General features: G+C 47.6%; 2 protein-coding genes across 15 annotated transcripts in view; both read right to left on the reverse strand.

The window, feature by feature from the left end:
- The window catches only part of cntn1a (contactin 1a), a 34,693-nt gene extending 20,425 nt beyond the window's left edge, over positions 1 to 14,268 (reverse strand). The window contains exon 1 of one of the 3 annotated variants that reach the window (XM_029841540.1): positions 14,131 to 14,268. The gene's annotated coding sequence lies outside the window, so the exon portion shown is untranslated. Of the gene's footprint in view, positions 1 to 14,090 lie in introns of all 3 variants that reach the window. The other 2 variants (XM_029841539.1, XM_003967635.3) reach the window with 2 other exon arrangements.
- A 3,251-nt stretch (positions 14,269 to 17,519) lies between these two features.
- Positions 17,520 to 23,501, reverse strand: part of LOC101067328 (neuronal cell adhesion molecule-like) — a 47,186-nt gene continuing 41,204 nt past the window's right edge. For 8 of the 12 annotated variants that reach the window (XM_029841992.1, XM_029841988.1, XM_029841997.1 and 5 more), the window contains 6 exons: positions 23,277 to 23,336; positions 23,022 to 23,135; positions 21,803 to 21,964; positions 21,181 to 21,312; positions 20,989 to 21,067; positions 17,520 to 18,979 (listed from right to left, as the gene is read on the reverse strand). In XM_029841992.1, coding sequence (XP_029697852.1) covers positions 18,733 to 18,979; positions 20,989 to 21,067; positions 21,181 to 21,312; positions 21,803 to 21,964; positions 23,022 to 23,135; positions 23,277 to 23,336 — 794 coding nt within the window. In that variant the 3' untranslated portion in view covers positions 17,520 to 18,732. The remainder of the gene's footprint in view (positions 18,980 to 20,988; positions 21,068 to 21,180; positions 21,313 to 21,802; positions 21,965 to 23,021; positions 23,136 to 23,276; positions 23,337 to 23,501) is intronic. The other 4 variants (XM_029841998.1, XM_029841999.1, XM_011607490.2 and 1 more) reach the window with 2 other exon arrangements.

The raw sequence follows: 23,501 nt of genomic DNA on the forward strand, positions 1-23,501 counted from the left end.
TTCAACCTGCCCCGTCCCATCACAGCCGCCTGCACGTCTGCGCTGAGGGCTGCAGTTACCACGTAAATCACGCGGCTCAGGCATGACAGCGCTCTAACAAGGCCATTTCTTCCAGCCCATAAATCACACCCCGGATGTTTCCACAGCCATTACTGCTCCTGGTTTGATTCTAAAGGCTTTTCCTGTCGGGCCTCCCTCCCCCGCCCCCCCCCACCCCAGCCTCGTTTATCGTGAATTTCAATCTCCTCCTGCTTCCCCCGGAAGAATTTCCAACCGTACTGTTGAAGAATCAGAACTCATACTAGACCGAGTGGATGCTGCAGAGGGCAGAGTCTGAGTTTCTAGCGCAGCTCTCCAGCATCGATACTGTCATCTGGGCTTCTTATCATGACCCTGTAACCCCCCCCCCCCCGAGGGTGCTGCAGGCTCAGCACAGTGACTGAGACCTCCGCCTGATGTGTGCTGCATATAATCAAATGGGTGACTTTATAGAAATGTCTTCCCGGTCGTGTGGGGGAGGAGGAAAGGAAAATGAGAGTGGGGGAGAGGGTGAGGGAGGGGTCAGATGATCAGACTTCAGAAACAAGATGTTGCTCCAGCGAGACCCCCACCCCCACCGCCACTGCTCACGATCCACCGCACCCCCACAATCAGTCATTAACAACAGATTTGCACTAATCCCTCAAGATGGGGTTAACACTGGATTGGTCTCAATCAGTTGGCAACGGGGAAACGAGCGGCGCTTAGTGTCGGCGTCCGAGTCGCCGGATTCCCCAAGAAAACAGACGCTTCACAGCACGGACACGCCGCACTTCAGCGGGCACGGATGAGAACGCTGCTGAGGGTTTCCTGATTCAGATGTTTGGGGTGGGGGGGGGGGGGGGGTGACTGATGGAGGGGTTCTTCACCTTGGGTAAAAGCAATCATATGAAGGGCAGCGTCATCAACATCACTGCTAACCAAGCTTCAAATATTGATGCTGCTGCAGAGATGCTGCAAATTCAACCCACATTAAATATATTTTTAACATGTACATGCTGAGTTTAAAAAGAAATAAAGAAAACTCTTTCCACAATATATAAGATCAGACACCTGAGGCAGCCGCCTGTGTTTAAATATAAACCCCTGAATGAAACTCAAAGGATTCTTTTGTCTTCTTAGGCTGAAGTTATTTTACTAAAAAGCCACATTTAGTCTGGTGGATGAATTATTCATGGGGAAGTTATTGATTTTGATTCCAAATAGAGATGCGGCCTGCCGTCTCCGTGGGAAACCAAACTGGACAAACTGGTTTATATGTTTCAGAAGCTGAATGATTCTATTAAATCAAGATTGCAGACGAATCAGTTACACAGCAGAACGAGCAGACGGACAACAACACCTGCGGGAACACGTATTTCCTGGACCCCAGGCTGCTCCGTCTCCTGACAGGATGTGGTCGGTATTCATGTTTTGAGGCTGTTACGTCCCGAAATATCTTGAAATCGAAGCTTCAGGACCTGAACAGGCAGGCACAGGTTGATTCCCAGTAGTTCTCGTGATGTAATCCAGCAGCAGACGATCCATCCACGGCTGGTTCACTATGTCACAGGCAGCAGGGCTAATGTTAGCTATTTATCACAACGCCCCCCCCCCCCCCCCCCCCCCCCCCGGGGCCACGCAGGCTCAGGCACCTCAGATGACCTGAATATCAAGAACAGCAGGCATTCAATCCACCAGTTCCGAGCTTCTCGGCTGCATTTAAATGGACCTTAAATCAGGTGGGGTCCGTTGGCGTCTGCAAACACCTGAGCTGAATAATAACAGACTTTTGTGTGTCCGCTGACAGACAGGACGAAGACAGGAAGGAACAGTGAGTGACAGGCCAAGAACGTGGAACGGCAGCTGATAATTTCCCATCAAGAGCGAGTTCACGCCTCTGAAGTCATAATTACCACCTGTTCTCTGTACATTCACACCATGAATTACCTCTAAAAAAACAAAACAAAAAGCATGTTGCAGTGCTGACTTCCTGCTTCGTTTGTCCCTCCGCTTTACCAACAGTGTCACTGGTGTTGTCCAGCGTCACCCACAGGTCAACAAGCTGTAAAATAAGAGTCTCCAGCTTAATTACTTAATTCCACATCTGTGCAGTGACAACAGTGGCTGGGAAGATTCTATGGGAGGCCACACACTCTGCTGTAAATAACTGTAATTACTAAGTGCCACTTAGATTTAACGGGACGGCGGCAACGATGGGGAAGATGAGAGAGCCTAAAGTGCACTTGATCGCAGAAACCCATCGATCCTTTTAACGCACACAAGGAAAAGGCTTCAGGAGGGAGAGTGTGCATCCATTATGGGCTACAATACATGGCAAACAATAAAAAGATTAATCTAAGTCACCACAACATCTCCTATTCAGCTCTGTTATTGGATTTGAGGGTATGAATCATGCGGATTGACTGAACAATATAATTGTTTAAATGTGATCACACAGAAGCCGCAGACATCCTGCTTAATTGTGTGGTCAAGATAAAGCTGTTGGGGTTGTTAATTACTTCACCGCCGGGCTAAAATAATAAATATATACAATAAAACAGACAGGACATGGAGTGTGTGTGATCAGTGCTTACCTTGCAGTGGAAAGCTATCATGCCTGCGGCTATGTGACAAGATGAGCTACTTAGCAGCCCGTGTCTCCATCCTCTCCAACACAACCCACCCTGCCAAGTGTCCTAAATACTCTACTCCATTGTCTGCTTTAGAGGCTGCTGGATGGAAATGCTCTCTCTCAAAGGTGCAAAGAGGAGGGAAGGAAAATGGAAAATGAAAGGGCTAATTCCCTGGGCAGGACAGGGACAATGCAAATGGGACACAAATGAAGAAGCCTCCCTGCAGCGCGAGCGCACCACAGAGGGGTCTTCTCTCCTTACTGTGGCCAGACTGGGGTCTAATCTTTTAAGCCGTTGCATAAACACACACACAGGAGGGCAACATCAGCATAAGACATTCAAAATAACACACACACACTTGTCAACCCCCCACCCCAACTTTAACTGCATCCTCCTTCATCCAATGATTAGCATATTAGCATGCTAATGCTGTTGTATTCAAACATCAGGAGAAATATTGAAATAAGAGCTCTGTGTGATCGAACCTTGGAATCTACAAATCTCACTTGCATGGAATTAGAACTAATGGATCAGGTCAAGAGACTGACCACAACCAGGAAAATAAAAGGTCAAGAGACCAGGAGAAGAACGGAAAATGGACGATATCTTAGCGTTTAGCGTCACTCTGCACCCAGACACGGGGGGCACCTGCAACCGTCTGGATCTGATACGTTTTAATTCCAGCCTGACTCAGCAGAATCCCACCGCTGACGGGAACAAAGGAGGATCGAGAGGATCGATATCTCCTCAGGTCTTTGTGATGGAGCTCTACTGCTCCACGATCTGACAGAATCACTGCTTGTTACTAATATCTGGACTGGGAACTATTCCAGGAGGACCCGGTTCTAAGATAAACAGCACAAAATGATGTGATTTACAAGACTTAATAATGTTTTATGATTAAGTTACATGACAAACATGGATGAAAAGATAATGCGCAGGCCTGTCAGATGAGTTTTGAAGGCCTCCAATGCTCTGCACACCACGCGTGAAGCTCAACAGATTAAAACAAATATTAGGAATTATCCGCATACATGGTGATTTTAATAGATGCTAAAATGGACTAGACTGTTTAACACCAATGATTTGAGCTCATTTTAGCTGTTGGTAATCTGCTTTGGTCTGGTTTCTCCCCCCATAATCACATTTAGACTGAGGCTAAATTCCAGCAACGTCGAGACTGAAGGCATGTCGGATTAATAACGTGCAGTCCAGAGAATTCTGACTGGTCTTTAAAATTTTCACTCAATTCTGAGTGTGTTTTAACATTGTGACATTATTTGTGACATAACCACCAGAAAAAAACACTCGCTCCAGCGCGCAAGAGCCCAAAGTGTGGAGCTCCAGTAAAACCAAACACTGGAGCTCATCATATAAAGGTCACTGATACGCATATGAGGCCATTGACATGAATCAGCTTCTGAGCTATAAAAGCATTCACCGCATACATGAATGCACATTGCACATATAGGGTACTGTATAGTCCCATTCCCTAAATGAGACAAAAGGGACAGAGAAAAATCTGTTAAATATGAATACATGTAAACATCAGATGATGCACCACCCATGGAGCAATTAAAGCAGTATTTGCCCTGAAATCAATCAAATGTAAAGAGGTAATCAAGTTTTATATAAATGAGTCCCCCCACAGCCGGAAACACCACAGTCAAACACCAACCAGAGACCCCTCTGACACCCACCTTTGTCCTGCACAATCCTGAGGTGTGATGCCCCAACGCAACCCCGCAGCTACCGTCTTGCTAGCTTTGGCAGCGGTTGAGCCAGCTGTTTATCTCTCACCGCGGCACGCTTGAGGATAAACCGCTGTCGACTACTGTTGTCATGGCATCCTGCCCCCTTCTATTACAGATGCTCAGCCACACAGAAGCCCCCTCCATCAACATGCTCTCACATTAGCATTTAGCTGTCAAATGACTGGGCTCTCCAGCTGTGACTTCATAACACGCTGGAGTAGGAGGAAAGGGAGAACGGGAGCAGAGAGGATGCCTTGGAAGGGGGAAGGGGGGGGTTGGGTGTCTCTGGTTTACAGAATGAGGAGGATGTTCTGGCCATGCACTCTATCAGCAGTGGACGGGAAGAAACTGCAGTGAGGACGAGCAGCGGGACGACACATTACGGACCCAGGGGGGGATACTGTGGCAGAAAAAGGGCTGGAGGGGTGAAAACAACCTGTGACTGGGAGGGGGGAAAAACACAACAATGAGGGTCTATTACCTCTGCTGGAAATAAACAGCAGGAGGGACAGAAGGAACCAGTCAGATCGGAGCGTCTGAGAACCACAACAAAAACAGAGCAAACTGCTTCCAGGCGCCCGCTCTACCATCCTCATCCTCCCTCCCTCCCTTCCTCCACTCTTCTGGAGGAGGTTCCCCTTCCCCATCCAGCCACTTATCAATCTCCTCTGGCCTTGTGGCCATTTCTTTGGTCCATGTTCGCCATCCTTGTTTTTCTCATCCATAATGGATGATTTGGAAATATCTGCTTCCTGCCGTGGGTCCGGTGGCCCCGGAGCCAACGCGGCTGTATTGATTCCTACAAGTGATCAAGGCAGCGATAATGAGGGTTTGTGCAGGCTCCACCGACCAAACCAGCCCTGTCATCTGTCCTGCTCACAAAAACTTGATTGCAAGTCAACTCTGATATTTCTCAACACAATTGTTCATTTTGCTATAACACGAATTTGTCGGTTTAGAATCCAGCCGACAGCGGCCCAAATTAGACAAGAAGCACAACCAACGGCAACAAACTCTTTCGGCTTGAGCTGTGTTCCGAGGGAGCACATAAATCACGCCGCGTCTTGGCCATTTGGTCCGTGTCAAGTGAAATCAAAGCTCATTAGAGTGGATATCTGGCCTCCGCCGCGCTCCTCCTGTGACCCAGACCTTCATTTACAGGTCACCACCGGCATTCAAGGGCCTGATATGTGTCATAAACACAATACTGCTCTTTTTGTTAGGACTGGACAAAGCGTCTCTTCTGCCCTGCAGCATTCAGGCACAACAATGATCAAAACAGATATCTGTAAAAAAAAAAAAAAAAATCAAAAAGAAATCTGCTGTTCACTTGGCAGGATCAGGACGGCGTGCATTGTGGGTTGGGTTGGAGTGGCGCTGCACGAGGAAGATGGGAGGACGTCATTAAATAGGGCGATTTTCATGCTCACTGAGCAAAACACATACAATGTAAAGTGGGGGGCTTAATGCAGAGAGACAGCAGGAAACACAACACTTGTAAAGTGAAGGAGAATGTTGACACTTTAACAACTGGATAAGGATAAGCAACACGGATGTGATCCACGCTATAAAGAGAGACCAGAACAGGACTGATCACACCCCTTTAAGGTGGTGTAATAACTCTTTCCTCATGCACACTCTCATCTTGACCCTTACGCTGCACAGTCAGGGGAATTTAGTGCAGATTTGGACTCTTTTTTTACAACCAACACCAAGATTGCAGACACAGTGTTGCTGCAGCCCTGTTATTAAGAGCTAACCTGTGCAGTGGGAGCTTCTCTAATGATCCTCCTGGATTTTATTCACACACACACAGAACCCGCACACAGAGAAAGAGAAAGTCGAGGTATAAAATTAGCGCTTTCTTGCCTTCTGGGAATCTAACTGCTAGGATATACGCTTTTTTTGCAGAGTAGAAAACTAGGCCTGACACCTAATTAGCGAAGAAGGTCACGACAAGGAGGCCGCGTTTGTGTCTCCGACTGTTCTGGACGCTCCTTCACACTCTTTAAACTAAACAGCATGTTTGTTCATTACCACAGAGGAATCTGTTGCCCGTAAATGGTGCCATCTCTGCATCCCACACATCTGTCTTCACATCGCAGACTGAATAAACTCGTTCCAGCTACTTTTATTGACGACTGCGAGCAGACGCACAACTGTGTGTTGGTAATAGGCACAATCAGGAAGCTTCCTCACAATCAGACCAACCTTCCTCCCCTCCACATGGCTCCAGCTCTCTGTTGTTTTTCCAACTTCATCAAAACACGCGACTGAAGAGCGCACGCGTGGGCGGGTGAAGAGAAGCACGTGCGCCGTGCTCCAAATGCGCGCCAGTTGATGGGTGCGGCGTTTCCTCGCACCAGCGCTTGAGTGGATCTTTTCACAGCCACCGATATTGATCGTAAAATGGCAAAAGTGCAGGGAAAAGTGCACCGTCTGCAGAGGAGATTATAATGGCTGTTAGGAAACAATGAACGCACAAACATGCTTTTCACTGCAGGACAAGACGTCTCTATGCCAAACACTTGCCAGTCATCAATATATATGACAAACAGTTAGTCTATAGTGATGAGGCCGATGCATCGAGTTTACAACAACCATTACTTATATAGCATTTCTACTAAGTGCTACTGATGCACTCTGATGCTCACAGTCCAGGTTCCTGATACAAGTCACCACCCTGAGCTTCCTTATTACCTCTACCAACTTTAGTGGCCATTTGAGGACCAGTTCAGTCTATTTTTGCCCATCCTTAACCCAAGTCTGGCTCTCAGGACGCAGAAACAAACCATGGAAAGTGTTTAAAGTCATTTAAAACCGCCCTGCACCAGATTCAATATGTGTTCTGAACAAAAGTATTTGACATTCATCAGAACTGTCTCTTCCAGACGTCGACTGATAATATTAATGGGTTCGTTGCTGTTCAGTTCCACTGAAGCTCTGCAGCAGGATGGACGTTTCAATCCCTTCCGATGGGATAGATTATTTTCCAGGGTACCTGAAGGACAGAGAATTACAGACGGACGCAAACCCTAAACTAAAGACACGTGGCGTCTCACCGAAGAGATGCAGGCATGTGTGATGAGGGGAGAGAACCTTGACCTGATTTTACACAAATGCCACATATTTGAACTGATGTCAGACACGTTCGCGTCAGGGACAACTACTGCCTTGCACGTGGCCAGAGTCCAACAGCCTGTTGGAGAGCAATGTGAGCCGAGTGACAATGAGAACGGCCCGGACAAAGAAGACCTGAGTCATCTGGTCCCGCTGAGCCAAGCCCCACCATGTGATCATGGCTCGTGACGCAGAACAGGTGACAGGGAAAATAAGAGGTGATGTAAGAGCATTTCCATCACAACACCGCCAAAAAGACAATAAATCCATGGTGATGAGGGAAAGTACAGACACTTTTGGATTAAAGAGGCTTTTCTACAATCTCTCTCTCTCTGATTAACAAAAAATAAATAAAATAAAGCTGCTGCATGATTAACAAGATTAACATTCCTTTACAAACTTTTGCTCCCTCCAGCAGCGTGCATACATAACTTTTTAATTACATTAAACTTGAGCGTGCAGCCAGTATTCACACGCTCCACCGTCACCTTCGGAGACTTGTTTTATTCATGAGAGCGTGTGAATAAGCTTTTAGTAATGCTTTTCATTATGTCATGATATATCAAGAAGGTCGTCACCACATTCAGAGCCAAAAAAACCTGAAGCCGGTGCATTTGACATTCGATAACAGGCCGCTCATGTGACTCTCTTTCTGTACTCTTTCACTCGTGTCAGGATCTGTGTTTGGCTTTGTCCTGTTGTCAGGGGAATTAAGGAAAGTGCCACCCCCCCTTCATGCTATCCAATTCTGTACGAATGTGTGTGCCTGGTGGTGCCCTTCACTGTCTGTCCTTCACACACTGTGGCCTTGTGCATGCACAAATGGAGCTGCTGTGTGTCACAGATAAGCATTAGTGTGTGAGTGGGTGTAAAAGGGACTCATTGGAGTCTCTTCCAGTCAGATTCACCTCTGGATGACCTTTTCTTCCCTCGCTGCCGTTACACCTTCTTCATAAATAATCCAGCTGGTGTCGGTGCCCGTTGTCCGCACACATGTCAGTATGAAGGGCCACACAGGCGCCATGACAACTGCGCACTATCAAACCTCTCTATGACACATGAAGTCAGATCAATTTTTGGTCTACAGTATAGAAAAATGGGCAGAACTCCCGTCATTTCATGGCATTAGGATGACTTGCGCCGCGATCGCACCGGAGTCTAACGTGTTATTTTTACTTTGGTGATGTTAGCCGAGGCATTTTCCCGTTGCTAATCGACCGCGGCGCGAAGAAGCAGCCTGCAAAGGCCTAATTAGAGCCTCGGGAATGACTCAGCGGAACGTGGGCTCGGATCTGAAAAGAGAAGAATTAGGAATAGGTGTGTTACATCACAACGTGCGTCTGTGGGCCCGCATGTCACCACAGTGCGCTGCCTTGACGCGGCCGCTGGCACGTCAGCGGCCTTAAACAAAGAGCACACTGCTTGAACCGAGGAGGGCTGCACAAGCGTTGTTTGAGCTCCTTTATCCGTGCTCATTAGCGATGCAACCAGAGTTGATTTGAGACCCTTTGGGTGAATCGAGAGAGAGCCGCTCCGTCGGTGTGAAATGGGAAACGAACCCGTTTGTCCTGATCTTCTTCATTGACTACTAATGCGGGCCGGCATCAATGGGCTCTTCAGGTCCGGGATCTCAGAGCCTGACCACTGAGACGGCAGGAGAGGCGAGCGGTAGCTCACAGACCTGAGCCCACACCAGCCGCTGCTTTTCTTCCCGGTTACACAGATCTGAGGAATGAAGAGAAAGCTCCAAACTCTTTGTTTATGTCCTCCTCTCTTTATACCGTAACTACCCTCAGTTCTCCCTCTCTGCCCCCCCCCCCTCCTTGTCCTTGCCTTTTACACAGCCAAAGAGCTCCACCAGAAAAACAACATGCGTTCTAAATAAGTGTTAAATCAATACAGACAGGCTACAGAAAGGCTGGAGTCATAGGGAAGCAGCATCTACATGTGATCACCTGGGCGGTGCAATGCAGCCTCGTGATGTTCCATTGATCAGCCGAGGGAAAATCGTTTTACAGACGGTCCTAAAAATCCAGGCGTCCGAGGAATCATTTAACAACTCAGGGCGTGCAAAAAGCAGCTTGGGTTGAGGGGAAAACACGGAGGATTCCGGGACGGATTTGCCATTAATTAAAAGCCAATATCATGGATATTAAAACTGGGTGGCCTCAGCAGAAGCGCTGCAGGTACACAAAGAGGAAGGCTGAATAATGGGCAGAGGACCCGAGGCCCCCGCTGCTGCGCTCCCCATCTCATAATGGGATTGCTCCTCTTTAAATGCACTTTGCTTGCAGTGTGGAGCCAGCAGCTAGCTAAACTATTGATCTACAAACAGTTTAGCTGCCCAGCTGTCCGGAGAGAGTGAAACCAGGATGCACCTCCATGTATAATGAGGCTTCCCAAGAGCTGGAGACGTTCAGTATTCACTCGGCGTGCCAGCAGCCTTCGCCTTTGGACTCGCTCGTTGACGAGCACCCATCCATTCACTCCCCTCATACACGCCGTCCTGTCCACAGAAGGCCAGAGGTCAGGCGTCTAAAGAACTCACATGTTTCCCACCAAGGAGGGTTCTGATTAGTACAAAAGCTCCTTCTGACCTCCTTTCATCATGCTCAACTGGTGGCGTTTGCTTTTCAGGGCGCCAGAGGAGAAACAGGGTTGGAAAAGGGTACATATGGAAAGTATATAAAACAGGCTGAAGGAGCGTCCAACTGAAGGTTGCACGTCCTCGTCTTTGCTCGTACTCCCAGCACCATAGCAACAGGCCAAGTGGAAAGGCCCCAGGATTGATTTGGCTGCTTTTGCACCTAAACAGCGAGCCAGCTCCAGCTTTTCTAAGCACGCGGCAAACAGGGAGCGCACGTGAAATCACCGATTAAAAACAACACTGCTGGTAAATGAGGACATACAGAGGTAATCCAAACTTTAAAAAGATGGTAAAGCAAATATTGGCGAGAACACGATGCTGTTTTACGCCTCAATCTAAGCTTCATTCTAAAGCCCCCTCACAGACTGTCAGTGTGAACTCAAAGCATGAAATTCTGAAATAAACCCAAATTTTAAAAAATGTACTTGGTAAAAAGGCAACTGTAGGTGTTGGAGGGGTTTTTATTTCCGCAGCACCGTGAAAGATTCACCCTAAAGAGGAATGAATCAGAAACACAAAAGCAATCTGTGAATTGCATGAAATTGAAGCCCTTTTCTTGCGGCGCTGAAATAGCAGGCAGTGTTGCGGCGCTGCCCGGTTGCCCAAAAACCCTGTAAACAATAACTGCAGCGCAAATCCTTCAGCACTGGTTTTGCACAACTGAAAGATAATTATCAGTTTGATGAACAAGTGAATAGTGTTGTTACTGCGGGATATGAATGCATGAATGAAGCCAGATGAGGGCTGCCGGGCCAACAGGCAACTGTCAGTTCTGATGCTGTGAAGAAAGTCACAATTTATCTGGCTAAATGAAAAAAGGCTAATCGTGCCATTAGCAGAAATTAGCGAGCAGAGCGCCTGTACATCTGTAACCTCCTTCTAATCGACTCCATAAATCCCAAAAGATTCACTTTGATTGTAAAAATCTAAAAATATCTGAGCAGCAAATCAGAGAAAGGAAGTGAGCTCCCGTCAAGCGTAACCCAGTTACAGCCCTAAATTAGTTCCCAATCAAGCCAAAAGAATAAACCTTTGTGTGGCTGTGGCTAATGATGCTAACGCTAACAAAACAAGACTGCGATTTAATAATCAAAATAAGCCAATGTGACCTATAAATATGAGCATCCAGAACAGTTTAACGCTGAACAACACTTACAAGAGCTGTGCAGCCACGGCTGAAATATACAGTAGCCATGGTAACAGCAGTGATGGAGAGGACCAGGAAAGTATGGAACATGGAAAACTATATCCTGACAAAGAGTCAATAATGTTCTCCAGATGCTGAATCATTGGGCGATCTTCTGGCAGCATCAATCAGATGGATCGGGCCTTTAGCCGCTGATGGATTTCATCCCATTTCCCCCTCAAAGAGGAGACAACAGACGATCTCTGCGCCGCATTATCGTAATGGTGGAATAATGCGATTTGGGAGAGACACCACTACGGAAGGAAAAGGTACTGTCAACAAACAAACTGGGGGGAAGATTCAATATTCCGTTTTTAATGGCACGTTCAGGTACTGGCCAAATCCAAACAATTTTTTTTATCAGTGAATGAATAACACCTTCTTTCAACTGCTTGGATGCTATAAATAGGAAAGGCTGTTGCTATTTAAAAGGGCAAATGTTTCTATCTTTGGCCGTTGTGTTTGTGTGACTCAGTAAAATCTCCTTTTCCCACCTTGATAATGACAGAAATGAAGCAACTTAGGGACTCGACGCGGAGAACAGCCACGAGCCCCTGTGTGATGGTGCCGCTGATGGTCATTTTCACCCTTCTCTCAGATTCCCCCGCACAAATCACGCGGCCTGAGCAGCGCGCTCACGTGCACGCGCAGAACATCAGCGGTCAACTGTCAGAGAGGCGGCGGCAGAACTGGTGCAACCAGGATGCAGACGGCCAAAGGCAGGGGCAGATGGGAGCTGAGGGCCTTTCTCCTCCCCAGGCATGAACAGGGAAGAGGCCGACCACGTCACACGCCCGCCACGTCACACGCCCGCCACGTCACACGCCCGCCACGTCACACGCCTGCCTCTGTACCATCAGTGCTGATGGCTCTGAGTCTGCTGAGCAATCCAAAAGAAGCATGAGGACACGGCAGCATGTTGTGTCAGCAGGGGGGAAGAACCAGCGGAGGCTGCTCGTGTGCGTGCGCGTGCACGTGCACACCATACACCCCGCGCTGTACAAATCACGTTTGCACATTCATGTCAGTGGATTTGACGCTCGACAGATGAGAAGAAGCAGCTCCTCCGTCGCTCCTCGTCTACCTTTGTTTAGCTAGTCGGAGTGCACGACATTCCTTTCAGAGACGAAGTGAATTTATGGACGTGTTGAGTCATCTAATTGTGACACTAATGGAGGCTGAGGCTGGAAACGCATCACCGTAAAACTGGAGCTTGAGGGCAAAGCGGCGTTACGTAAAAGAGGTTCGGCCTCACGCGGCGTCTGAAGCCGCGCTGACCCGGTTCTGACGGGTTAAATGCAGGTCGTGTGCGCGGAAAAACAACCCTTCTTTGTTTAGGGGGGAGCGTTTGGATACAGGAGAGAGGACTTATTACCAGTGCAGGTAATGGCGAGCACCTGTGGCCCCTTCCAGGGGGAAAACAGCTCATTTCCATGGCAACCAACAGGAAAACCACAACGAGCACCATAATGAGACTTTAAATAAGGTGGAATTAGCCAAAGCAACAGGAGCAGAGCAGAGTATTATTTTCTTGGAAGAAGCAGGGAAAATATTTGAATAAAACATATCCATATTCTGGGGAAAGGCACTTGGCATGGGGGGGGTGTCTGTCCTGGGGGGGTACAGGGTTGTATTAGCAGCAGTCGTGAAATTCTTCAAGTGACAAACGTGCACGGAATTCCATTCTGCCCCACATTCACGGCTCGGCTGCAGCCAGAGCCAACAGGCAGTGAAGAAGCGAACACATGGGCGTCGGGTCCTGACCCATTTAAAGGTCCGTCGGGAGCATCCGGGCCAACATTTGTCATACTAGCACAGATCTGCACATTGATAAAGTCAATAAAGACTCTTTATACAGGAATAAAGACCCAACAGTGAGAACCAAACCACCAATTGCATCCTTCCCATCTGGTTGGTTGATGCTCAATGATAATTACAGGCTCCTTCAGATCACGAGTAGCTTCATTTATAACGCGTCTGCAAAGTTGTGGTGACATTTCAGGATTCCAGCTTTCATTATTGCGCATCACAACAACAGTGTTGGTGTCTGCGTCAGTGGAAACCCGGCGTCAGCCCTGACCCTCGTATTCCACCGTCTCCAAGCCGCGGTGTCGGGCCGGGACGCGCCCATGTCACCTTCCCCGGCACCTGCCTCCCCCGGCGGTGCTCCCGCTGAGCGAAGAGGTTCCGATCTGCCAGGAACGCAAAGCCAATCAGTCGCGGCTTTGCGCCGCACGACGCGCGTTTTAGTTCCAGGAGAAAGTGTTTACATTGGTCTTCATCTCGGAGCTGAATCATCGGTATGTGGGGCGCTGGTGAACGGCCTGCAGCCTTACCTGATCACTTCAGAGGCAGATCCTCCATGTGATGCTCATATAACACCGGTGCATTCGCATTCATATTTATTCTATTTTAGAGCAGGGGGGGGCAAGTGCACGCCAGAATGTGCAGCGGAGCATAGCAGCATCGCCCGGGCTACGCCACGATCATTCGGATTTTGCACATTTCCAGCGTTTTAATCAGTCACAACAACGCGCGTTTTCTCCTCAGTCACGCCGAGCCTGCATTGCGGAGGGCTGCGTGAGCCCCCATCCCATCCCCGCATCCCACTCGGGCCGGTGTAAACAAGGCTGATTCCTCAGCTGTCAAAACCCGGCATCCCTGGAAATTATCGCCGAAGCAGCAGTTCGGCTCCGCGGCCGCCTGCCCGGAGCTCCGGGAGTTCTTACCTTCCGTGTTCCGTCCCTGCGTCCGTCACGATGCGCCTACCTGCTCAGCTCCGCATCGCCGGCTGCTCGAGAGCGGGCAAGGATGAGAGAGCGGCGGTCTTGTCCCCGCGGAACGGCTGAAGGGTTATGACTGTCAGCTTAGGGGGGCGCTAGATTCCTCCTGGATCCTGGACGTGTGGCGTTCAGGTTCCGCGCAGCCTCCATCAGGGGAGCTTCTTATCACCTGCTCCCCAACCTTCCTTGACTTATAAATTATGAATATTTTAGGTACCATTATCATCAAATAGTGTGTCATACATTAACAAGCGCCGCCATAAAGTTAATGGGTGTAGATTAATGTCAATATTTATATTTTAATAGTAGCTCCTCTTCGATGTCATACTAGCTTATAAATGCTTACTGTCCTATCTACCTGAATGGTTTCAAGTTAGCATCCTGTAGCATTCGTTGCATTAGCAGGCTAATAAAGGGGCCATGGCGACACTTTGTTTATCATTAACTGGCCCCGAGCGCAACATGTATCACTTTTTGTGAACACTGACGAAAGGAAATAAAGAAAGATTAAATTGGAGGTAATTGTCATTGGCCAGATCCGTTGTTGTCACTACTTGGATGCTAACGCTGCTAACACCACGCTGTTTGAGGTGGACCAATGCGAAGGGGGTTTACTTGTTTTTACAACCTAAAAGTTCATTCATGGATAAATGGTTAACCAGCCCAGCTCTAACCAGTGTGTTCCAATCCCCCCCCACTTTAAGGACATTATTTGTCAGGGCAAAGAGATACAAGTGAAAGTACCAGATCCATTCCATCCATCCGGCCAATCCCCATCTCTCATGGGATCTCATCTCATCATCCATCAACTGGTTAAACTAAAAAAAAAAAACAAGTGGAAGATTCTTAAAAGTTTGATTTGGACTGAGTTGCTCGCTAATTTTGCAACCAATAACACAATGACTGCAGAAGCGGGGGCACAAAGAATTAGAGTTAGAGCCATAAAGGCCAGAACGTGCACCAAATAACGCTTCCACATCAACCCTCAGCCCTTTTTTATCAGACTGAAATCAAAAGGGCGCCTCGGCTAATTATGACGCCTTTCCCCCGCGTGCGTTAGAGCAAACACGAGACCTTTTCGATCCCCTGGGATGAGATTTAAATCTTAGATGTAAACACGGCACGGCAAATAACAATCTGCAGCCTCTGCGCTGCATAAATAATGCAGGCGTCTTTGAGAAGGACCAGGCTGGAATTAATTGAAGGGCACCGCTCGGGTGAATTTGGGGGAAGTATCAAAGAAGTTCTCTCAAAAATCAAAGGTTCTTTGGAATATCAAAGAGGGTGTCCCAAATGTGATCAGATATTTTTTCCAAACCAGGAGAGATTTCACTGGAAACAAAGAGTCAGTGGGATATAATTTTCCTGTTAGATTATCTGATGTGTGTTTAAGTCTTTGTCAAACACTTTTGTTGCTTGTGCGACACGGTTGTGCAAATAGAGGCAGATCCCGTGATGAGTACCAATGTTCCACGGCTGTCTCTGGGGAGGGTGAGAGCTACAGCAAACACCCTGATGGAGGAAAGAATAGGCTGCTGTCATCTGTCTGCCCTGCGGAGGAAGAGGAGGGTGGAATGAAGGGCAAACATGACTTAGCCCCAATGATCTTTCCAAAGGTAGCCCACTACCACTATAACCAGTCCAGAGACACGTGGGATGCATTGGGGGCTGTGTGGGGGGTTGGGGGTGCGGAGAGGCTCATAATCCTGGAGCTATTGTGATAAAAAAGGAAGGGGGGGGGGGGGGGGGGGGATCGAGGGTCCTCAGATCAACAGAACAAAGCACTCTCACTTTAGCCACCGTATCAGCTCAGTGCCTCCCCTCGGGGGAAAATGACATATCTCTGAACTGGGAGGTGTGGTTTTCATGGGCTTCCTGTGGTCGCCAAAGGAACCGGCCAATCAGGGACCAAACAGCTTCCAAGGAGGTGTGAGCCAGTGCTGGCGGGGTGTTTGTCAGCCATATGGAAATGTCACAGAACAATCACAAACAATCAACATCTCCGGCTCCGGATCATCAGCAAAGGGCACATTTACATAAAGACACAGGTTAGGACGCGTTAGGCCGCACAAACCTGATACCTGACGCCTGAATGCACCTTAAAAATGACCACAAAAACAAGACAGCGGTCTCCTTTTATTGCCTGATTTCCTTTGTGCTACAGCTAAAATGTCTAATTGGGCCTGTGGACCCTTAAAGATCGTGCCTTTTACTCGGGCATCTGGGATGCAAATGATGCTCTTTAAAGCCCCGGGGTCGGGTTGAAGAGACGCCATGAGACCACATAATGATCCTGCTGCCCCATTAAAAGAGCAGACTGGAGGTAGAGACATAAAAACCCGATTTACTGGAGATCAATTCAAGTCTTTCTTGCATCAGTAAATCAGGGAGCTGCACATGGAGGAGGTGTGTGTGGATAATGGAGGCTGTTGGAGATGGGGGGGGGGGGTATTGGCTGGAGTTGACAAAGGTGGGGCAGCTGCTGTTTGGGAGCAGGAATAATGTGATTCTGCTGCAGTGATTCACTCAAAAATGTTCGATATCATGACTGAAACGCTGAATCTGAACCACTGTCCTTCCAGCTCTAGCGGGGGTGTGACCGTCTCCTGCCGCTAGATGGGGGTAAAGTCAAGAAGGAAAGCTGGTCAACCGGACACGAATTCAAGGTCATTTCATTATTGTTACGGATGTTAACTGCAAGTCATTAATTAAATGAAAATACAGCAAACAACCGAGCGAAATGAGATTAGCCGTCATAACCTGGCAAACACAATTACAATCTTATCATTTGGAAAGACACATTTTGCATTGATTTAATAAGCAACTATTTGGACAGTCAACTCTGTTTTTTCCTGCATTTCTTTTCATTGTTCTTCAGGTTTATATATCCATCAAGATTTGACATTTCAGAGATTTAGCAAGCTGAAGTCTTGTCTCTGACAGCACTTTAAGTCTCCACTTTGATTAATTTACTTCCATTATGTTGTGGTCTAGGAGCTAAAAAACCATATAAGCCTTGTTCTCGGCTGAACGATGCAGTGATTCAGTGGCTCAACCAGCCTCCCCTCAGCTTCCTCATGGCGTTTGTCTGATAATACCAGATGGCAGCCGGCTCTTCTGCAATTACCCCAACTTTATTGAAAAAGAAGCGGAAAAGCGCGATCGAGAGGCTGAAAAATGGGGCCCAGCTGTCAAGTTTCATAAAACCTTAATAGTGAAGGAGACATAACCATTCATACACTTCCAGCTAAACTAACCACTGATGTCCTGTGTTTATGTGCTCTCACTATTCTCATTGCTTACATATTCACTGCTGCCTTGCTCATGGGCTTCAGAGTCATGCCGTTGGCCACCCAGTGACGAGTCTGAAGGCGTCGATTAAAGCAGATAATGATTTATTCATTCAGTATATTTCCAATAGTTTGAACGCCATACTCGCACTAAAAGGAGAAACTTAAATAAGACACAAAGAAAGAAGCTGTTAGTAAAAATGCTTCGGGAATACAAAAAAACCATGTTGGGAAAAATAAAAACAAGCGTCCTTTTAGCAGTGGGACCATCCAGCACAGAACAATGCAATCCTGCACTTCTCCTTGCTTTATGTGTTCAGTTGTGGTAGAATTTACTCCGTGCACAGCAAAAAAAAAGGAAAGAAAAAGGAAAGAAAAAGGGATGACTATGGATTTGCTTTAGCTCTGTCAATATTGCCTCTTTGGCTGCGTCAGAAGCTGCTTGTTCCTGTACAGTCTGTATTTACAAAGATATTCTACACGGCTTTGAAATTAAAACTTGATGCAAGTTAAGAGCAGAGAAATCTCGATCCCATCCGAAGGCCCTCAAGTGTCGTTGGTACAAATGAACTTTAACCTGCGGTGAAGACCGGTACATTCACACGCTGCAGAAACCACTCTGTCCGCCCGACGAATGCAGGCTCGTGTTCGTGAGCTCAGCGGAGGGAAGGTCCTGCCTCCGGCCGGCTGCGCCCGTCCTCGGACGCCGCTCTCCAGGCTCCCGTCGCTGGACTGCAGAAAAACGAGGCTCCTCGAGCGTTAAAAAGAAAAAGAAAAAGGCACGACCTGCAGAAGGAGCGCTGCGGCGAAGCGTTGAGATGTCATGTGACACGCCTGGACGCGGATGTCTCAAGGCTGTGGGGGTGCACAGCTCCAGAAATGTAATATACAGATAATTCAGGTATGCTGTATATACACACATATATAAAGATATATACACACACTGTACACGACCTGTCCTGCCCACTCCACATCTATGCTGGAACTGCATCATCAAATCCAGAAGCCAGGAATTAATAGTCCTTCACTGTACAGACAGATTATTATTGATACAACAAGCAATGAAAGGGGAAAAAAATAAAAATAAAACAGGTATAATTCATACAAGCACTGCATCGTCCATAAAAAGGTCTGCTGTCAAAACGCAACACTTGTTATCATCGTGTGTTAATTGCTATGTAAGTTTCAGTCATATCAGATAGTCCATGCGCTACTTATCCTAGCTGGAAATGAGCGGAACGAGTCTCTGGACCTGTGTGGCCCGTATCTGCTGCCACGAGGACGCCAGCGGCTCCGAACTACACGAAGGAGTTCAGGGAGTTCATGGTGTTGATGGGGGACGGGGCCCCGGAGCTCTCCTGGCCCTCGGCCGTGTCCCTGCTTGTGCTCTTTCCGCTGTACTGGCCGATGAACGAGCCGTCCTCGTTGAACTGCCCGTCTCCGCCCTCGCCGTAGTCGACCAAGCTGTCGTCGCTGTCGTCTCTCTTAACGGTCCGATCGGACGGCGTGCGGCTCCCTTTTAGCGGCTTGTGGTCCTCGTTGTCACTGTAGGAGAGAACAGCACACAGGTGTCTCAGGGGAGAGGACGCAGACGTGCAAAAACAGGCTAATGGGGACTTTTTTAGATGGAGCAGCAGATGCCAGATAGTTGCTTTATCAACATTCCTGTTGGACGTTGTTAATCTGGTGCCTCCACATTTAAAAAAAACAAAGAATCAGCAGCCATGAGTGAGTAGTTGGTTTCCATCAGGCAACAGGGGGAATGCAGCACAAGCAATCAAAACCTGCTCAAATTCCCCCCTGAAACCAAACATGAGGTGGTTCGTGTGTCCGGCAGCCAGACGGAGGTCGCGGCGACGGAAATGATGAGCGTGAAACAGGTTCAAGCCAGACACGGTCCAAAGCAAGCATGAGGAACACTCACACCGGAAATATGCAAAGAAGGTTTTCTTTGGATATCGGACGGTCGGGAAAAAAACAGACATTCCACACACATGAGCTGGACGTGGATGAGAAAGGATCACAAAGCCCTCATCTTCGCCACAATCACAAGATAATCGTGCATTTTCCAATCTGAGCGCCGCTGATGAAGACGTCGTGATGAAGGCTTTATGAGGAGATGTCACAACAGCAAGAGCGGGCTTCTTTTTTTTTTTTTTTTTCTCCACAGTGATCCGACTGTTCCCTGACCCTGGATGCATGCTGGACCTTCAACAGCCGTCTCACACACACAGACACCATCACCATCATCCATCATCATCATCCTCACCCTTACCTTTTCTGAGACCAAACACCCCCCTCCTCAGGAGGACAACGCTACGCAACCGTCCCGCGCTGGCGCCTACGCCGCGTGCACAGGTGTGTGAGCATACGGGACACGTACTCACAGTCAGACAAGAACACCTGAGGTGAGTTGGCTGTGCCTTTATTGACAGGAAGTGCACCCTCACACACCGGAGGGAACTTCCTGCTGTACGTTTACTGTCGGGCTCTTGTTTTACACAGAAATTTGAAAGATTATTGATACTTTCACATGTTCACAAGCCTGATGTCATTTGAAAACCATCAATTCTTCATTGATTTATGTGCTTAGGGCACAGAAAACGTCTGTGTGCTTAACAAAACCTGTGTTGACTAGAACTAAAGATGCAGAACATACCAACTCTCTCCGCTCTCCTCCATGTTGATCCATATGCATGTATTTTTAAATGTATAGATAACTACTTTATCTTGCCTTTTGCAAGTTTTATAGATCTGGTTTTTCACACCATGCATATCACATATTTTCTATATAGATGTCTCTATATGCGTATATCACAGCATAAAATCCACAGTTGAACAGATTTGTGTATAGATAATACAAAAAAGGAATAAAAAATATAAAAGAAAAACCATCTTATAAATTTGACTTTTAAAAAAAACAATTCAAAAATGTCAGCTATAAAGAAGTAAAGTGCATCATTTTTCTGTATCCTGCGTGCAATCAGAGAAGCAGCCTAGAAAGAGGATGCTAACAAGCATAGCTTGGCAAATATGTGTTTTTGATGTACCGTATAGCATTACACCAGGCAAAGTACCACGTATACTGTACATGATGTGGATGAGTAGCTTATAAATTGGGATTCTGGGATGGGATTCGGAGTTCACCAATGAGACTAGTTTATTAATCCCCATCCCGACGATCTGGAAATGCATCCGAACTCTTAAACCTGAAGAATCCTGCTTCTCTAACATTCGACCCAAGGAAACGCACGCGAGAGTCCAAAGAAAGTCGCAACCCAGACATCCCAGAATGCAAAGTCTTGTGCTTCATGGCAGAGGAAGTTCACGCAAGGGCAGTTTCTTCTTTCTTGACTCTGGTATCGTCGATCCCGGGTGATTTATTTAGCGGTCGGCTGCAAAAGTTGTGGGAAAAAAAGACAAAAACGGGGCGGAGGGGTGCCGCGCTCCAGCCAGGCTTACAGAGCAGAACTGGGCAACGAGCTGTGGGCGAGGGTTGTAGAAAAAAAGGGGGGTTCTAAGGGGGCTCCAGAGGCCAGAGTACTGTCTCTCACCTGTATTCCACAAAAGTACAGTCATCATCTTTCATGGGCTGAAACTCCGGGTCTGTGTGCGCGTCCTCTTTTTCTTTCACTAAAAACAAAGACAATATTTTATGGAAATTGAGCGCAAAGTTGTTTTTTATCGCTTGATTCTGCACCAGCCAGATAAAGCTTGATGGGTGTGTTAGCTGGGCCTCCACTCACCCGGGTATTTCCCTCCTTTATTCCGCTGGATGAAGCAGATAATTAGAAGGACCAAGATGAGCAGAGCGATGGCGCACATGAGGCCGATGAACCATCCCTGGGTGGCGATGTCCACCTGTCTGCTCGCCACGGCTGTGCAGGAAGAGAGCCAGGCTTAGGACAGTGCAGTTAGATTTTCCCCGGGAGGGAACAAACTCTCAAAACTACTGCTGGGTAAAAGAATCAACAAATACAAAACTGAACATCGAACTAAAGGCGGCTTATTGAAATCGCATTAGTAGAAATCAAGATTTGGCTTGAAAAGCAGACACACACGCAGACAGACACACAACAGTACACAAAGGGTTACGGTGGGGGACACTGGGTGGATATTACACCATTAAGCAAATACAACGTTAACGTCTATATGAGAATGAGACCACTTATCTAAACAAGGCTACAGGACTGACGCCGATATTCAACCATACAGTCATTCATACTGCCACACACCTCTATACCACACAGAGGGTGACCACAACATGTGTGTTAAGCCCATGCTTGGCTAAGATTACATAGCTACACATTCTACCGGTGACAATGGAGGGCGCCAACGGTGGAGGCAAGCGCTCGGAAACCGCCTCACCTGGGACCGTGACCAAAAGCTCCTCAGACAGGTGGAGCGGCTGGTCGAGGTGACCTCGGGCCACCAAACGCACCCTATAGGAGAGGCCCTCCTTTAAGCCCCTCAGCATAACGGTCTGAGAGCTGTTCACGAGCTCTCTCTGCCACTTTTCCTCGCTCTCACCTGCGGGAGGGAGGTTTGAGGGTGGGGTGAACACCAGTTCGGACGGATCGTGGAGATCATGACATGGAGTGGAATTATTTAAGCAATATGGGAGAGTTAATATTCATGCAATGAATGGGAGTGTTTTCTTAATGAGTGGACTATGTGGGAGGCCCCGCTGCAGCTTCAGAAGATAATGGAAACATGAGCAGCTTTTAAGATTAATAGAAATTATCAAATCAGACCGAAAACGATGACTGCAACCGCTGTGTTGCTCTATGTGATCGGGTCTATTTTTTCTCCCTGCATGTAACAGGCAGCCCCTGTTGCACCTCATGTTAATGAATGATAATTGCTAAAACTGTTAATTACCCTGTAGATAATGGTATGCATGCAAACGGGTGAACTTTAGCATTAGCAATATGCAGTATTGTTAGCACAAAAAGCTAGCTCCATCTGTAGCCTTCTTTTAATCCATAATTGCTGCTCATGTTCAGTCTCATAAGGAGTCTCATAAGAGCCTTTATGTCTCTGTTGGGTATTTTTTGTGTTTTTTGTTTGTTTTGTTTTCCTGATTTTGCAGCACAATGATCTTTTGGGCCCCCACAGATTAAACATGTGATGAAACAATTATCATGAAATGTGTTTTCATTGATAATACAAAGTTTTGATAGTGGCATTTTCCTAATTAGCATCTACGGTGATGACAGTTCCTAGCTGAGTGGGTGACAGAGAGCCATACCACAGCACCCCGACTCTAGTTCAGAGCCCTTCAGAGAGAATCAGCTGGCAAAACAGGGATGTTTATGCCGCTTTTGATGAAGTCTGCTGGTTTGTATGAGCTCCAGAGGGGCTGTCAAGGGAAATGCCAGCAGCTCCGGTAAATAACAAGGCTTTTAATTAGTAAATTCAATCCCAACCTCCCCCCCCCCCCCTCCCCCTTGTTTGTCACATCTGAGTGCATTTTGGAAAGCGATGCATCAACACGACCAGCCAAAACCTCCATTCATATGAAGTAGGGGTCTCATGCCACCCGCATTGGGAACTGACAGTAATTAGGGTAAGCTGATGTTCTTACTGTTTTTGTATTCTACAAAAATGTTTTTCTCCAGCCCCCAGTAATCCCAACTGATCAGGGCCCCGTCCTCTTCAACCGAGTAGCTAACGTTTGCGAAAGAGTTTGCTGGCAGCGCTGAGCAAACAAGAGAAAAGACAGCCATCAACATCGGTCCAGGGGTCAACAGACAGTCTAACAGCTGGAAAAGAAGTGCTTTGCTTTGTTTGATCTTTAATTCCAAAATGCAACACTATGCCAACACAGCGTTATCTGTACCCTTGGGGTGCAGACGGCGAGGCGGAGGTCGTGCAATGGGATGGGAGGTTTGGGTGTTCCCTGTGAACAACACAGACAGGGATAAAGACCACACAGGACACACAAGCAGGAGTCAGGACACAGACAACGTGCACAGTTCATTGCCATGCCAAGCAGATTCCAGATGCCCGGGGGGAGGGGAGCGTCACCGGCGTGCAAGAGAGGACCAAAAGAGGGCAAAATCAC

The sequence above is a fragment of the Takifugu rubripes genome, chromosome 9 (assembly GCF_901000725.2).
Source record: "Takifugu rubripes chromosome 9, fTakRub1.2, whole genome shotgun sequence".
In the NCBI taxonomy this organism is placed as follows: domain Eukaryota; kingdom Metazoa; phylum Chordata; class Actinopteri; order Tetraodontiformes; family Tetraodontidae; genus Takifugu; species Takifugu rubripes.